Source organism: Mus caroli, chromosome 1, assembly GCF_900094665.2.
Source record: "Mus caroli chromosome 1, CAROLI_EIJ_v1.1, whole genome shotgun sequence".
Lineage (NCBI taxonomy): Eukaryota > Metazoa > Chordata > Mammalia > Rodentia > Muridae > Mus > Mus caroli.
In genome coordinates, this window is record NC_034570.1 from 167,086,793 (window position 1) to 167,104,664 (window position 17,872).

At 38.4% G+C, this 17,872-nt stretch overlaps 1 protein-coding gene across 5 annotated transcripts in view; it reads right to left on the bottom strand.

The window, feature by feature from the left end:
* Akt3 (AKT serine/threonine kinase 3) overlaps window positions 1-17,872 on the bottom strand; it is a 235,142-nt gene that overhangs the window by 11,808 nt on the left and 205,462 nt on the right. For all 5 annotated transcript variants that reach the window (XM_021162759.2, XM_029481042.1, XM_029481052.1 and 2 more), the window contains 2 exons: window positions 17,415-17,629; window positions 11,029-11,116 (listed from right to left, as the gene is read on the bottom strand). In XM_021162759.2, coding sequence (XP_021018418.1) covers window positions 11,029-11,116; window positions 17,415-17,629 — 303 coding nt within the window. The remainder of the gene's footprint in view (window positions 1-11,028; window positions 11,117-17,414; window positions 17,630-17,872) is intronic.

Here is a 17,872-nt window from a genome sequence, read left to right on the forward strand (position 1 = left end):
GAGAGAGAGAGAGAGAGAGAGAGAGAGAGAGAGAGAGAGAGAGAGAGAGGGGAGAGACACACACCCTCCTATTCTGTGGCATTTTGCATTTTGTTACAGTAACCCTAGTATAGTAGTACTACTATATGATATTTTAAATTTTTTGCCTTTACAAATGGATAGAACTAGAAAATATCCTGAGTGAGCTAGGGATATATTCACTGATAAGTGGATATTAGCCATGATACAATTCACAGACCATATGCAGCATGACAGGAAGTAAGGCCCAAGTGGATGCTTCAATCCCACTTAGAAGGGAGAACAGAGGGATGGAGAGGTGGACCTGGGTGGGAGAGGAGAGGGGTAAGAAAAGGGGAGACAAGATATGCAGGGAGACAGGGGACAGGCCCAGATGGCCAGGAGAGTGAATGGAAATATGCAGCAGAGTGTGTGTGTGTGTGTGTGTGCGCACACACACACGAGAGGGGGGGGGGGCTGGGTTCGGCGCTCTGGAAAGTCCCAGATACCAGGGATGTGCAAGCCTCCCATGACCTAATAGGGATGACCTTGGCCAAAATGCCCAACAGTGGGAAGATGGAACCTGTCGAGACCACCTATAGTAGATAGACATAATCACCATTTGAGGCATGGGGCTACCCACCCATCTTCAAAATTCTTGACCCAGAACTGTTCCTGTCTAAAGGAAATGCAGGGACAAAAACGAAGCAGAGACAGAAGGAAGGGTCATCCAGGGAGCAGTTTCACTTGTGATCCATCCCATTCACAGGCACCAAAACCCAACACTATTACTGTTGTGCTTGCAGACAGGAGCCTGGAATGGCTGTCCTCTGAGAGGCTCCACCAGTAGCTGGCTGAGATAGATGCAGATAACTACAGCCAAGCACTGGACTGAGGTCAGAACCCCTATGGAAGACTTAGGCGAAGGACTGAAAGAGCTGACATCGATTGCAACCCCATATCAACTTTAACAACAGTATCAACTAACCCAGACCCCCAAGGTTCCAGAGGCTAAGCTACCCACTGAAGAGCACGCATGGGCTAGTCTGTGGGCTCGCTCCAGATGTAGTGGGTGATTGCCTTGTCTGGCCTCAGTGGGAAAGGATGTGCTTTATCCTGTAGAAACTTGATGCCCCAGGGAAGGGGGATCAGGTAAAGAACTCTTGGAGGGGAAATCAGGAAGGGTGGAAACATTTAGAATGTAAATACATAAAATAATTAGTCAAAAAGTAAGAAGGGGGTGGGGGAGGATCTATTTGAGGAAGTACTGGGAGGAGGGGGGGGCTGACAGTGGTATGTAAAGTGAGTAAATAAATTAAAAAAAATTTTAAAATGCCTGTCTTAGTCAGGGTTTCTATTCCTGCACAAACATCATGACCAAGAAGCAAGTTGGGGAGGAAAGGGTTTATTCGGCTTACATTTCCATACTGCTGTTGATCACCAAAGGAAGTCAGGACTGGAACTCAGACAGGTCAGGGAGCAGGAGCTGATGCAGAGGCCATGGAGGGATGTTCTTTACTGGCTCGCCTCCCCTGGCTTGCTCAGCCTACTCTCTTATAGAACCCAAGACTACCAGCCCAGGGATGGTCCCACCCACAAGGGGCNTTTCCCCCTTGATCACTAATTGAGAAAATGCCTTACAGCTGGATCTCATGGAGGCATTTCCTCAACTNAAGCTCCTTTCTCTGTGATAACTCCAGCTGTGTCAAGTTGACACAAAACTAACCAGTACAATGCCTTTAGCCAATATTATCACACCATCTTTATTTTTTCTATAGACACCTCTTTTAAGGCATTCCTGTATCAGGTGTAACAGTATAGACCCCCCCCCCTTAAAAAACAGCAGGTACTAGCAAATCAGGAATACCTAACTATACATATGTTAGCCTTTATGTGCTAACTCAATAAATAGCAACTGTATCATTAAGTGTAAACTTGATATATTTTCCTAACTAATGCCTTTCACTTCAAACAGAACTTTCTTTGAAAGTAATTGTGATTTTAGAAAATGTTCTAAATGACAATTAAGATTCTGGGCTACTACAGTATAACTCTAGAATGTCCACTGAAGTCATATGATAAACTCCTTGATTTCAGAAAGGTGATGACTTTTAAGAGATGGGCTTAGCTTTGTCTGAGATCACTGAAGACTGTGATCTTGAAGGTGACCATGAAACTAAGGTTCCTTCCTTCTATTTCTCCTTTGCTGCTATAAGTGAGCAGCTTGTTCGACCATGAGCTTCCTACCAGGCTGTGCCATCTGTCGCACCACAAGCCCAACAGGAATGGAATCAGCCAGTCATATGTAAAAACTTCTAAAATGGTGTTGTCAAATAATCCTGTCCTCTTTCTGTGTGGATTATCTTGATTATTTTGCTATTGTGATAGTGAGCTAGCCTGTTCAAGACATTAAACTTCAGTTGATCGAAAAGGCATGTTTAAAATTAGATCTACTTGTGCAAAAATCACATTTCATAGTAGGAAAAATTACAATTCCTCATATTCCTTCCACATTGCCCTTTCATCAAATCATATACTAATATTCACTATCTTTCTAAAGAGAAATATTTGTTTATTTACAGTATCAGTACAGGAATACAGAAAGATGGTTTTCTTAAATTCCCAAGAGTAAATCACAATCCATTTTCTATTACAGCTGGGAATGCACATGAATGTAGTACTAAGATCTTTGAAAATAAGTCTCCCTAGACTTCCCTTAGCAGCCGAATCACTTAGGACCTGTAAGTTTAGTTTTCTGTTTGTTTGTTTTGTTCTCTATTTTAAAGCTGAGGTGTTTAAGAAACAGAGTACTTGCTGGCTCTTCCTGTGACAGGCTGTGATTACAGTGTCTTAGCTGCCTTACAACCTGTGCCAATCTCAATTATTATGTGTTATTATATAAGAATCAAAATACTAGGACATAGACATTTGCAAAAGAATGTTTAGTACCCTTAGATTCAGTAATCTGGTACTATAAATTTATCTCTTTAAATCAACAGGATTTAGTAGTTACTCTCATGTGGAATTCTGGTTTATTTTATCCCCGTTTTTCATTTTAAAAACTCTTAATGTTCTGTGTATATATATATATGTATATATGTATAGGTGTATATATACATATATACATATATATATACACTTATGTATATATATACACACACATGAGTATATATACTGGAAATAGCAGGAATATATAAAATGTATACATAAAATGAATCCAACTATGTCATATACTGTTTAACTATGTTATATGTAAAGCTCTATATGTAAATTATATCGATGCTTTCGATGCATTCTTGACATAGAACTAGAAATTTGAAATAAGTGTATTTTTTTCTGTAACCATATAACTTAAGTTTACATATCTGACCTCAATCCTATGTAAAACATATAAAAGGAATCAAGGTCTATACCATATTTATACACCATAAATATTTATATGCCATAAACTAGAAACACCAAAGTAGGTGGTTCTAGTTTGCACACAAGTTAAAATCAAGACAGAAGAAAACAAAAAATTATAGCAGAAATCAATGAACTATAAAATAGACAACCAAGGCACTGTTACGTGGGGCTTGCTTATTGCCTACCGAGTGAGTTCCAGACCAGAGGGAGATAATTCATATTACTGACTGTGAAGCTGTGCCTAAGTTCAGTGTGTGTGTGTGTGTCCTTGCTCCTTTGAGACAGGATCTCACTCTGTTTCTCTGACTGTGAGCCCTTCCCCCAAGCAACTATTAACTGCCTCCTCCTGGAGGAGAGGGGCTGAGTTCCGTGTGTGTGTGTGTGTGTGTGTGTGTGTGTGTGTGTGTGTGTGTGTGTATGTGTCCCTGAGCCCTGAAGATGCAGTCAAATTGTAAGTGAGGGAGAGACATTTTCTTCTGTGGTGTAGTCACTGATAAGATAGATGTCTATCTTCCTGTGAATAAACCCTCTTCTGTGCTTCTTCTGTAAGCAAACTCCAGTGAAATTCCTTCATACACACATATGAACATGCCTGCACACACACACACACAAATTATCCTGAGAGCAGAGGGAGTGCTTGGAAAGAGGGAGGGGATGAGGAGGAACAGAAAAAAAAAAGGTACCAGGTGAATATAGTCAAAATACATTGTGGGTAGAGACAGCTCAGCTGTTGAGAGCATGTAGTGTAGCTCTTTCAAAGGACCTGAGTTGGGTTCCCAGTAACCACGTCAGGTGGCTCATAAAGAACTTACTGTAACTCCAGTTCCAGGGGATCTGACACCTCTGGCCACACACACACACACACACACAACTGAAATGAACCTTTGAGGATGTATTGTGTCCATATATACAAAAAGTTTAGCGATATTCATTATTATGTGTAATTGGAATATGCTAATAAAATATTTTAAAAGAAAAAAAAATGGACAACCAAGAAAGTAAAAGCAAAGCTGAATCTTCTAAATAATGAAACAGGTTATTTTTATGTGTATTAAATAAATGCACATCTATTGGTGTTTTTTGTATTTTAAGTGTTTCTTGCCATAAAGATGCTGTAATTTAGTGCAAAGTATGTTTTCACTGAAGATTGTACTCCTGGCATTTCTATCTGACACAAGTCATTTGTCACATCTACTGAGAGCCACAGCAAGACTTCCTTTGGTGCTGCTCTAATACTTGGTCACTAAATGCTTCTATTCACTATGATTTTTTTCCCCAGATTTTGTTTTAGGTGAGTTTCTTTTAAGAATGAATCTATCTATCTATCTATGCACATTTCTTAAAGCTTAAGTTAAATCTTATGAAATAACCAATGTTAATTTTGATAACTGTCTGGTCTTTCATATCCTATGGAAAATGCCTCATGATAAAAAGGCAGCAGCAACTGTGATGTTAGCCATCAGAATGTCAGAATGTCTAGCACACATTTGGAATACATCTTTCTTTGAATAACATTTTAAAATAAGCCATCATTTGAGTGTGATAAGAAACACACCAACTTGACAATACCTAGAGACCTATCTTTAGCTTACCTGAAACCAATCATAGCTAGTAACATCTTGTACAACTGCTATCAATCCCTCAACTCTTCAAGTGAAAATTCTAATGGGGTAGTAGACTGTCCCTGCCTGACTCAGAATAAAAAGCTGCACAGTAACATTTGTATGACATTTCACCAGTTAGGTATATGTGGCAATTACGTGTTCTCCAATCAAACTCCACTTCTGACCATGCATGTTCTCAACGTTTAGAACCACTCATCTATATTCTTATACTAAACTCCAAACTCAAATTTCCCACCAACGTTTTCTAGAGAGAAAGCCATCCTGCAGCTCTAGCCTCTGACTCCAGACATTTGTACTCTTTCTCGCTCTCACTCAAATATTGGTTCCTTGGACAATTTCTTTTTGAATTAAAATCAAAAGTCTTCTATTGTCTTTTTCTTTGTATTTTTAGCCTAAAACCAGTGCCTATTTCTTTAGGTTATCTATACACAGACAGATAGACAGACAGACTCACTCCATACTCCCTTTTGCTTCCTTGGTGCCTTCATTCTGTTCTATAAGGCCCCTGAAAGTTAGCACAGGTCACTGAAGCAGACTTGTAACTGGATTGTTTTCTAGATTCTTCCTACTGCTATACCAAGAACACTTAGGAAGGTCTTCGCACTACACACCCTATTTCCTTCCACCAAACCCAGAAGCAACCCTGTTCGGAGCATGCACCACGTTAGCAGGCCCCTCGACGCTGTTGGCATCCAGTCTCTTGGCCTCTCAGGTTAGGCATGCCATGTTTACTGCTTTATCCCTTTACCTCTTCCCTTTCTTAAATGTCATATTTCCATGGTTTTCAGTATTATATTTCCTTTAATCTTCCTGCCTATGAATGTTTTCAAAGCAAGAAAGGTCAGTGCCTGAAGTATAGCACCACAGTCAGCCTTAGAGTGTTGACTAAAGAAAAACGCACAGGAGACACACCGCCAGGTTGACACATGGATCTGAAGGAAATGAATTGAGAGCCTTTGTAACCACTTTTAGACAGTATTATTGAGAGTTCAGTGCTGCAGCCCTGTGGTGAAGAGCTTACCTAGCAAGCATGCAGCCTGAGTTTAATCCCTAGAGCTGCAAAGATCAGAACAGTTATCTATAAGCAAAAAGTATACTTACCATATACTGTAATATTTATTGTATGAAAGAAAAAACTCTTACAAAATGGAAGCACAGAAATGGCAAAGGGAGGAAAAGTCTGTTGCTCTACATGACATAACTCCAGCTGAGAGCAGACCAGGAGTGAGCCAGACACTGCAGAGTCTACACATGACTTCCAAGAGAACAACAGACACAGCTAGTAAGATTATAACAGGAAAAAAAAAAAAAAAAAAGGAACCAGAAATACTGAACAAATCACAAAAGAGGTGTGCAAAGAGAAAGGCAAAAAAGGACAATCTAAAAATCAGACAGATAACTATATCAATAAATGAATTAAATGAAGATAGCTATACATCACATTTTATTAAGTCTCATATTATCCAGTGAATAAGAAAAAAGAATAAATTGTATGTTAAAACAGAATCTACTTATTTATAATTTGAATAAAAATGACAAGAAAAGACATATTACACACACACACACACACACACACAGAGTGTATACTTAATAAAAGAAAATAAAAAAATAACCTAAGGGCTAAGGGGTAAATTCCCCAAGATAAAACAATCTTAAATTCAAGTGTACATAGAGCCAACAGCTCCGATACAGAGTGGGGGCTCCACCGCAGCAAGCTGCAGAGCGCCGGCCCCGCCTGTATATAGCACTGAGCTTGAGGAGGAGGATCACTGAAAAAAATGAAAAAGTAAACAAAACCAAAAAAGAAATGCAAAATTAAAAAGATGTTTACAATCGTGGCTGAAGATTTCAACAACTGCTTGTCAGTAACTGATAGTACCAGTACACAGAAGGATGCTGACGACATGAACCACACCATCTGCCATCTTCACAGAACATGTGTCCCATATCCATAGACGCATCTTGGTAAAAACATGTTATAGAGGAAAAGCAGAATCTGTGTTTTCTTCTCCTCCTCCCCCCTCTGTCCCTGATAATTTAAACTTTTCATTTTATAAAAAACTTTATTATTAAAAAAAGTCATACAATAGAAATTAACTAAGATGCAAAGAAAGCTCAATAAACTTTTAAATTCAGAACAGCCATTTGGTTCTTCCTCAGCCCCTATTATTTAGTTGTTCTTTCTCTCTTTTCCCCACATTATATAAATAAAATATTTAAAGTATTTTTAAATTAGACTGCATTTTAAAGCCAAAGACACTGACGGAACAGTCCCTAGTATAGTGGCTCTCAACCTTACAATGCTGTGATCCTTTTATATATTTTCTGTTATAGTGGTGACCCCAACCATAAAATTATTTCATTGCTACTTTGTAACTGAAATTTTGCTATTGTTCTGAATTGTAATGTAGATATCTGTGTCTTTCAATGGTTGTACGTGACCTCTGTGAAAGAGTCACCTCTGTGAAAGAGTCGTTCAACCCCCAAAGGGGTGGTACCCCACGGGTAAGAACCACTGCCCTAGAGAAAAGCTCTGGACTGAACTGAGTGGTGAGTTGGTAAGAACAGCAACAATAACAACACTGTCTCACAACAATAATTATCGTTTCAACTTAAAGAAACTCGGGGGAGAGCGGCGAAGTAAACTCAGAACAGTTGACTGATGAATGATAAATGAGGCTAGTAGTGCAGCAGTGGCCGAGCACAGAAGGCCTGCCCGCCACCATACAGACAGATGGAGACACATGTGCAGTAAACAAGTAAGATCACAAACCCAGAGACAGAAATCAATAAAATCCAAATTAATTTCATCCTTTAAAATCTGAAGCTGTTCTTAGAAAGGACTGAAGTTTGATTCCCAGGCTCCAGAAGCCACATGGCACGTAGCATTATAACCTCTGCAGACACCACACACACACACACACACACACACACACACACACACGGCATGTATTATTATAACCTCTGTAGACACCACACACACACACACACACACACACACACACACACACACACACACGGTATGTAGCTTTATAACCTCTGTAGACACCCCCACACACACACACTGTACATACACATGCAAGCAATAAATGCATAGAAAAAAATGATTCTTAAAAAATTAAAATACGTAAATAAAGTAAAATACCTGTAAACAATTACCCAGGAGGCTGAGGAGGGAGGATTTTTGAGTCTGAGGCAGGAGAGCATGCACAGGAAGACCCTGTCTTAAACAGGAGGAAAGGGTGTGTTGACAAAGTCATACTAGCAAACACCCTTCCAGAAAAGTCTCCCAGCTTAAGGGTCCTAAGATTATCAGTCTTCTATGATTCATGTGGCTTGTCCCTTTCTACAAAAGGGGGCAAGATAAGAGTCCAGAATAGATGACCAGCTCTTCTAACTTTGTTTCTGTATTCCTCTACAATTAATTTTCTATTTTTTCTTTTACAGAGAATGGTTTAGATGTAGTTTAAAGATACTAAATATATCATCTCTATTTTACCACAAAAATTTAGAAAAAGAGTGAGGTGGATCTTTATGAGTTCAAGGCCAGTCTGATTATCACAGTCAGTTCTAGGTTACCCAGGGATACACAGTGAGACCATGTCTGAAAAGAAATTAATTAGAAAACAGGCATTAATTAAGGACTAATTTATGAAATAATAAACACACAAAGTTTATTGGCAAGTAACAAAATGCCAACCCATTTTAATATTTTATTACATTTACTTATTTGAGCATGTGCAAAAGGATCTGCATGTGGCACAGCTCACGTGTGAAGGTCAGAGGACAACTTTCAGGAGTAGGTTGTCTCCTTTCACCATGTGCATCATAGGGACAGAATGAAGCTCCCAGGCTTGGGGACAAGTGCCTTTTACTCACTGAGCCATCTTACTAGTCAAAGTTACACATTTTAAAAATATAACGACCCTGCAAATTTTCCAATTTCACAGTTTACTTCATGATTCTTATTTCCAAAATTCCAGACTTCTTACTAACTTTGTTAAAATTGCTACTGTTATCAGAAGATCTGAGAGTTAGTATTTTACTTATTTGTGCTATATGAACCCTTTCATTTTTCTTCAGTATTGCCAACAGCCATTTCCTGTGACCATCTAAACAGTAAGGAAAGCCATGCTCTCCTTCTGTAGGTTAGAAGTGTAATAATACATCCTTACCATTGTCTTTTAAAAGAATATTTCCTTTCTTCTTTCTAGTTCCAATTATTTTTATTCACTTTGTGTGTATGGTGCAAGGGATGGAATGCAGGCACCCACACATGCCAAGCAAGAGCTCTGCCACTGAACTACACACCCTACCTTCTTGTTCTTATGAAAGAGTACTTCATGGGCAGGGTATGTTCAAGGGATTTTTTTTTTTTTTTGCTTTTTTGAAGACAGGATTTCTCTGTGCAGCCCTGGCTGTCCTGGAATTCACTTTGTAGACCAGGCTGGCCTCGAACTCAGAAATCCGCCTGCCTCTGCCTCCCGAGTGCTGGGATGAAAGGCGTGAGCCACCACACCCAGCTGTTTGAGGGATATTAAGTTGCACTGTATAGTATTTTATGTCAAAGAGAGTCCCTGACCATGCACTACTTCCAGTTCTTTTGTGGTGGAGAGTTGTGATAAAGGCAGGGCAGAGCTTACAGAAACCTTTTTTAGGCACACATGCTCTCATGAGGAACACCACTAGTGATATAAAGTGGATACAATTATCTATTACAGCATTTCAGAAAGCCCCTGAGTCTCACAGAGGCTGGGAAGGACCTAGCATACACCACAGTGCTTTCACGAGTGAGAAACTCTCTATGTGAGGTGAGTGGAAGGGGAGCTTTGAACAAAGTGTTTAAATGGACAATAATTTTATTGCTTAGTTACAGGACTGGGGAGAAAAATCATATTTCCCACTGGCAACAACATTATATAAAAATGAAATACCAGTCATCTCCCATATCATTTGTACTGTGATACTCCAAAGGGGCTGAAAGAAAAAAAAATATTTGGAATAAAACAAAGAATATTTCAGACAAAAATAAGGACATGTAAAATGGCTAGATTGGACAAAATAATTAGATAAAATTTCTAAGTAAATTACTGTATTTCATCAACTTTTCACATTAAAATTTTATAGAAAGGACAGGAGAGCTATCTCATTAGGCAAAGTACATGGCTCATAAACATCAGAATGTGAGTTCAGATTTTCAGTACCTATGTAAAAAGCTACATGTGGTTCCTCACAGCTAAGGGAAAGAGACAAGCAGATCCCTGGAGCTTTCTGCCCAGCCAGATCAGCCTGATCTGTGAGCTCCAGGTTCAGGGAAAGAGATGGTAGCATACATCTGATTTCAATTCCACACCAATTATGCAAGCATTTAAAAATCTAAATCAGTATTTGTATGAAGAATGTCCAAAGGCAAAGTAGAGTACAAAACTGGAAAAGGCAGGCTTATGCGGTATATCTGGAGTCCAGTGCTGTGACCCACATTAGAGAACCATTATGCCTGAAGGTGGCCCAAGAACGCACAGCAAATTCCAGAAACAGGCAGAACTAAGTGTAACACAGTCTAAAAAAATAAACAAAAGCCCACAAGAAAAACGCACTGTACAATAAAAGTGAGGAAACAAGCCAGGCAGTGGTGGTGCACACCTTTAATCCCAGCACTCAGGAGGCAGTGGCAGGTGGATTTCTGAGTTCCAGGACAGCCTGGTCTACAGAGTGAGTTCCAGGACAGCCAGGGCTGCACAGAGAAACCCTGTCTCAAAAAACCAAAGGAAAAAAAAAAAAGTGAGGAAATATAATTGGTAGCAATCATTCTATGGGAAATAATATTTTACAAGTAAAGAGATAAATAAAATCATAGATTTGTTTGTTAAATAACAAAACTTTTTTCTTTAATTTTTTTTAACATAACTTCAATTCCAAAGCAAAACAGAAAATATCGTTGTATCATTCAAGTTTACTGAGGCAAATTTCTGAGGTGTAGAGAATCTTAGAGACAGCTTACCTTTTTGTCATATACATCTTGCCAGTTTACTCCAGAAAAAAAACTATGCCTCATGATTTCTTTTGCATCATCTGGCCCTCCACCAAGGCTGTAAAAATAAGAAAAAACATTAAACAAGTATAAAACATTTATATAAGTTAAACAATAAGTTTTGTGTACATAAAATTTAGTGTTTAAATAATTTTTGAAGTGCATAGCCATAAAAATAAAAATTAAATAATGCTACTAAGTAATCCTGCCCTTAGATGAAGGTAAGAGACAAAGGTTTTAGAGAGAGGCCTGAAGAGGCAACGGACTTTGGCCCTTTGAGAGAGGGAAGGGGTAAGCAACAGGCGAGCAGCTCCAACTGCGCGGTAGACACTGCACCCCTTTGTGGAATTTAATACATGGCATCACCGCGTATAAGCAAGGGGTGCTTCTACCACTGTTCCTTTTTTAGTGAGTGAAAATGTTCTTTTGTTAATGTAAATTCTGAAGTAAATAAATGGTTAGAAAATGATCTGTGAGTCTAGTGTAGTTATTCACAATACTGGGGAGGTCGAGGCAGGCACATCTCTGACTTAGTAAGTTCAAAGACAACCTGGTCTACAAAGTGAGTTCCAGAACAACCAGGGCTACAGAAAAAGACCAAGACCATGAGTGTCCCACAAAGAAAAACAATAAAACTATCTCTGGACATCACCATCCCATATAAAAATCTCACAGGTTGTATTAGTATTTCAAAAGAATGATACAGAAACAATATTATTATCTATGAAATATCCTCATAGTCCAATTTACTATACAATTCAGAATATAAAACTAAAAGTTAAAATTACACCCTAAGTTTAAAGTTATTTTTATCTAAACAATGTGACTTGATAAGAAAAAACAAGTGTTTTCTGGCTTCTATTGTTCAATTTAGTATATATTTATTTAAAAGAAAGTACATATAAAAAATAAGAATGGAAGGAGGGTAACAAAAAAAAAAGAAAGAAAAAAATGAAGGAACACACTGAAACTGGATCTAACACAGGGAACTTTCTTTGGACTTAGTCATGCATAGGTGCATATACATGATTGAGTTTATTATAGTTTTTACTGTTATAAGGGATATAAAGTATAATACATACAAAAAAAGTATAGAATGTTTATATTATAAATCAGACACAAAATTCTCACAGGAAACCTTTAATGTATGCTCGATCCAAATTCAACTATAAATGACTATGATTGCTAATTAGTTGTGGAATGTTTGTTTTGTTTCTGTTAAGGCAGAGAAGAAAGTGACTTGAGAAACAGCAACCGTGAGCACTGACTGCTGAGAGACTCTGTACAGTGAACACCACTTACCTACCTCGCTGCTTTTACAATGCCACAGAAACCAAAAGCTCTTCAAATGAGTTTACACTATTAACCTCCCCCCCCCCACATTATTTCCTTCCTTCCTTCCTTCCTTCCTTCCTTCCTTCCTTCCTTCCTTCCTTCCTTCCTTCCTTCCTTCCTTCCTTCCTNACCAGGCTGGCCTCGAACTCAGAAATCTACCTGCCTCTGCCTCCCAAGTGCTAGGATTAAAGGTGTGCGCCACCACTGCCTGGCTCCCCCTACATTTTATTAATTCTAAAGAATCAAAGCACCAAACACTGACTTAGAGGACTAGCCAATTTTGGTAGTAGGAATGATACCCTTAAGGCCCAATTTCAAAATAACATAGTTGAAAATCAAATTACTATATATTGTTTCCACATGGACACAACTCAGAAAAACAAAATAACAGTGACATGGAACAAAATCATTAGAGTGATAAAGTGTAACTTCGTACTTTGCTTTCACTATTCTTGATTTGCATAATTTGATAAAAATGAGTGACTAATAAAATGTATACCTCAACATCTGTGGAAATTTAACAGCTAGTTCTGGTGATTTGACCCATACCAATATTAACATATCACTAGGTAGAGAAAAAAAAAACAAAACAAATAGCTAGAGAAAGTAAATAAGGACCAATCTTTGGAATACTGGCTACCAGATGTAAGGAATTCATGTCCAAGATGGACCTAGCTCTTCTGACATAGTCAGGATGAACCCTGAAGCAATCAGTAAATACATGATTAGCTTTGGTGTTAATTGCAAGAAAGCCTTCTCTAGAATCCACACAGGATTCTTTAAATAAACTCCTAAACTCCACTCCAGAGATGGACACTAGGTTGCATAAAATTGTAGCAGAGTTCATATCTGGAACCTTCAGTCTGGTGATTTTATTTAAGGTTTAGCCTCTGACCCCCACACTCACTGTTCTTCCAATTATGCAGCTTTCCCTTGGTAGGCTGCCAACTCCTAGGAGGGCAGAGATCAGTACTGGATCAACAGTCATTCTAAGCTTTACTTAAGAGACAAGAAAAGCAGAAAACACCAAATTTTTCTTTTTTTCTTTTTTTTTTGCTGAAAAGAATTTGGTATTTCAAAGTACAAATAAAACCAGTATGCATAAAAATCAGAACTCTATTTTCCTACACAGTTTAGTTTATAGTTTACAATACTGTTTGCACTGGATGCATACTTGAGAGGATATATAAAGTAGAGAAGCAGCCATTCTACAAGTTTAAAAATATGTATCAATCCAGATTCAGTTATTCATTTTTGGGTAAAATCGCAGTACTTTTGCAATAGATTGGCTTAGGATGTAGCTACCATGTTTGTCAAAATACATTATATACTGCCTGTGAACTCACGCTATGCCTGAGATTACAGTTGTAGGGTGAATTTTAGAAGCTGAAATCTATTAGCACAAGCTTCTTCAAAGTGTGAAGCTGTCAAAAATTTCAATGTCAATGACTCCTTAATATACAACTTAAAGACTTCAAAATGATGTCAAAATATGCTCTGAACTGACTTATTTATGCTTACAATTATTAAACTCCCAACATCAGAATGCCAAATAAACCTTTAGCTTCCATGTGTTCTTAACTATGAGGAACATCACAGAAGTGCCATTTCCTATAGAGCTGCACCCACCATGAAGTGATGCTTTTTATGTAAGCTGCACACAGGGATAAAAGCAATCCATGCAGAGTAACAGAGTAAGACACAGAGTAACAGAGAAAAAGAAAGAAAGCCCAACGATGGCTGATCCTTTGGTAGAGCTCAAATCAGTTCAGTAAAGGAAAACTTTAGGCATCACTTGAAGTAGCCTCCATCAATGAAAGGAGGAAGTCACACTGTCTGCTTATGTGTTCTGGAGTCTGAGGCTGACTTTATTTGCTTCCTAGACTGTTAGGTTTCCCAGCTTTATGTCCTGGCCCCTCCTCCTCTTACATTCTTTCTTGCTATTTTTCTGCCTCTAGTTACTGCTCAATGTCAATGGACACACAAATCCATAGCTGGCTACTGTGACTCTCTTAAGCACTGGTTTCATTTCTTCCTGATCCTTGACATTTCTATCTAGGTTTCCCAGAGAAGCCCAGATCTGGTTTATTTAGTTACTTTTAGCATCCATCACTACAAGCCTCTGCCTTTGCTACTGCTCCATCTGTCAGATTCCATACATCAACTTCCTTACTGTTTCTACTTACTCTCAAAACTATATCCATTTCTTAAAACCTTGGCTCAAAAAGAACCTACTTTACTATCTAGAATTTTTTGTGTTACTTGTTTTAAAGATACGACTCTCTATGTTGCTCAGGCTGGCCTCAAATCTCAAATGCTCCTGCCTCAGCATCCTAAGTGATGTATTTGCCATAGAGGCTTTGTCAAGTGTTCTGCCTTGCTGCCCTTTACTCTTCTAATCCACAACTGCCAGGGTTGCCTCCTTATCACATGCATCTCATGACACCATCTCTCTTTACAGCATTTGCCTGGCTTCTCATCCTTCCCTGACTCAAGTTTATTTTCTAAGAAACATAAGATCCTTATGATCCAATGCACCTGCTTCATCTTTCAATGTCACCTGCTCATACTCTGCAGCCTAGTCACTGAACTTCTCAGAGACCATGTTCAGGTGAGATTCTAGCTATATTCCCAAGTAAATGATGCCTAAAAGGCACTGCAGTTCTCCAGGCCTCCGAGGGCCAGCTCAGGCTCTCAACGTCTCCTAGACAAGGCTATAATGATTTCTAGAGCATTTGTATATAGTTTGGCCTGAGAATATGAAGTGTAAACTATAAATGTCTAAAAAGACTTGTTCATGTTATTATTTATCTTTTTTTTTTTTTTTTTTAGACAGGGTTTCTCTGTGTAGCCCTGGCTGTCCTGGAACTCACTTTGTAGACCAGGCTGGCCTCAAACTCAGAAATCTGCCTGCCTCTGCCTCCCAAGTGCTGGGATTAAAGGCGCGCGCCACCACGCCCGGCCCTATTATTTATCTTTGAGCTCTCGATACTTTGATGTAACATAGCAGCACAGAGGTCTGACTGCTCTGTACTTTATATAAAGGGGCTTCATAAGCCTGTATCATCTTTTCAATCTCAGAAAGGAGAAAGTATGTACCAAGGCCCTTACATTCTTGAAATGTATCTAACATATATTCAAAAGTTCTCAACTATGTGCTATCTGTAGAATGGGAATGCCCCATAGTAGCTAAATGAATGAGACATAGAAAACACAAGCAAGACTTTATTTCGTCACCACTTATAGAGACAACCACATAAGAAAGAGTGACCAAAGAGAGATGGAAGAGAATAAAATAGGATAAAAATTCATTGCTCTTGAAAACAAGTCAAAGACTAGATTCTCCCCAAGTCAAAAAGATGAACTGGTAGGCATAGCTCTGCTTAAACACAACTTTCCAGCAAATGCTGCTCATTACATAACTGTGACAGAATCATCTTCAATGAAAAACCTATTCTGAGTTGATGCACATAAGATGCATAACAAACATAATGCACACACCGGGAAATTGGTTTTCTATTCCTTATTCCACATGGATTTTCAGTGAGACCATGGACAAATCACTTGTGTACATGAAATGCTTGTATTATCTACTCGATCTACTCTGGAAAGCACTGAAAGAGCAAAGCAAATCACAAGAAAGTACCAGGATGGAGGGGGATGGACAGAAACATTTTATAAGTCTAAGGAAACATAAGAGTCACCAAGAACGCTCAGTATGATTTTTGAATGGTTCCTGACAACACCAAGAGCTAGTAAAGGCTAAACAATGTGAGTAATTCTGCTGAAAGCAGTGACACACTCTTAAAAACATATTGTCTTTTAAACTTACTTTTTATGTTGTATATGAGTGTTCTACCTGCACACATGCATGTTTATGATGTGCATGTTTGCTGTCTCAGGAGGTCAGAAGAGGGTGCTGGAGCCTTGGAACTGGAGTTACAGATGGTTGTGAACAATTGGGTGTGTGTGTGTGTGCCAAATCCAGATCCTCTGCCAAAGCAGCTAGTCACTGAACCACTTACACCATCGCTCCAGTTCCTTTCTTAAAATTTAAAATTAGATACCTACAGTGGCAACTACTACTAAAATAGACAAAGGCTAATTCTAAGAATTCACGTATTTCCTTCACTCACTAGCTGAATCTCTCAAATATATGTTAAACATGAACCGCAATGCACTGTATCAGAACATTAGGTAAGGTGTTCTTGACAATCAAAAACATATGAAGTTGTCTATCCTCTAAATGCCTGGATTTTAACGAACTTTCAAAACAGTTCTGATACTTAGGGGGAAAGAGTGAAAGAATTTCTCTCTCCTCTCCTCCCCTCCCCCTCCCTCCCTTTCTCCATCCTTCCCTCTACCCCTCATTGAAAAAAAAAAATATAAAATATGTCTCTCTGACATTATGGGGTACTTTATATTCAGAAGACATTTGACATGTAACCTGTGAGTATATTGAGAATTGATAAACTGAACAAAATAGAATGACTGAGCAGTAAAGGCTTTCTGTAAAAAAAAAAAAAAAAAAACTATGGTTATCTTGCTTTTTTAAAAAATTAATTTTTTAGCTATATTGGGTTAAATTTTGAATAACAAAAGATAGGAATGTTAACAGATTAGTGGGAGGAGGAGAGTGGAAACGACTTCTCTTTCTCTGATGTGAGTCAGTAGGAATAGGAAGCCCTAGAGACTCAAAGGAGAAAAGGGAACTTCCTATCCCATAGGAGCAAGATTTAAGATAATGAAGAAATTGTTTTCTCATAGTACAAATAAAGAATTTCTAAAAAAAAAAAAAAAACCCTCTTATATGGTAAGTTTGTATAATACTTTCAAGTTAAAAAAGAGCTGATGAATTTTTAAACTGTTTTATATTATGCATTCATAAATAAGTCAAGTTTCTCAGTGGAAAATTGTTTATACCAAATACAATGCTTCCTGAAATCAGGCACATTTGAATTAATTTCACAAATCACTCTAACCAATTCATCAGTAACTTATGGACTATCATTGATGCTTACCGTTTATTTGGATCCTTTATCAAGAGCCCTGAAAGCAATGATTTTGCATCTGAAGAGAGTGTTCGGGGGAATTTAATGTCTTCCATTAGTATTAATTCAAAGAGTTTCTCATGATCCTGGTTGTAGAAAGGCAACCTTCCACACATCATTTCATACATGACAACACCTAAGCCCCACCAGTCCACGGCTCGGCCATAGTCATTATCTTCTAATACCTAGAAGTAAAACCAGAAAAATGACAAATTTTTACAACATCACAACAGCAGCAGCAGCAGCAACAGCTTCATTATATAGTCTTAGCTCTTCATCCTCCTCCTCCTCTCCCTCCCCCTCGTCGTCATAGTCATCATCATCAGATAACTTTACTATATATTCTCATCATCATCATCATCATCAAGCTTTACTATATTTTCTTGACTGGCCTGGAACTTGCTATGTAGACTAGCCTGGCTTTGAAT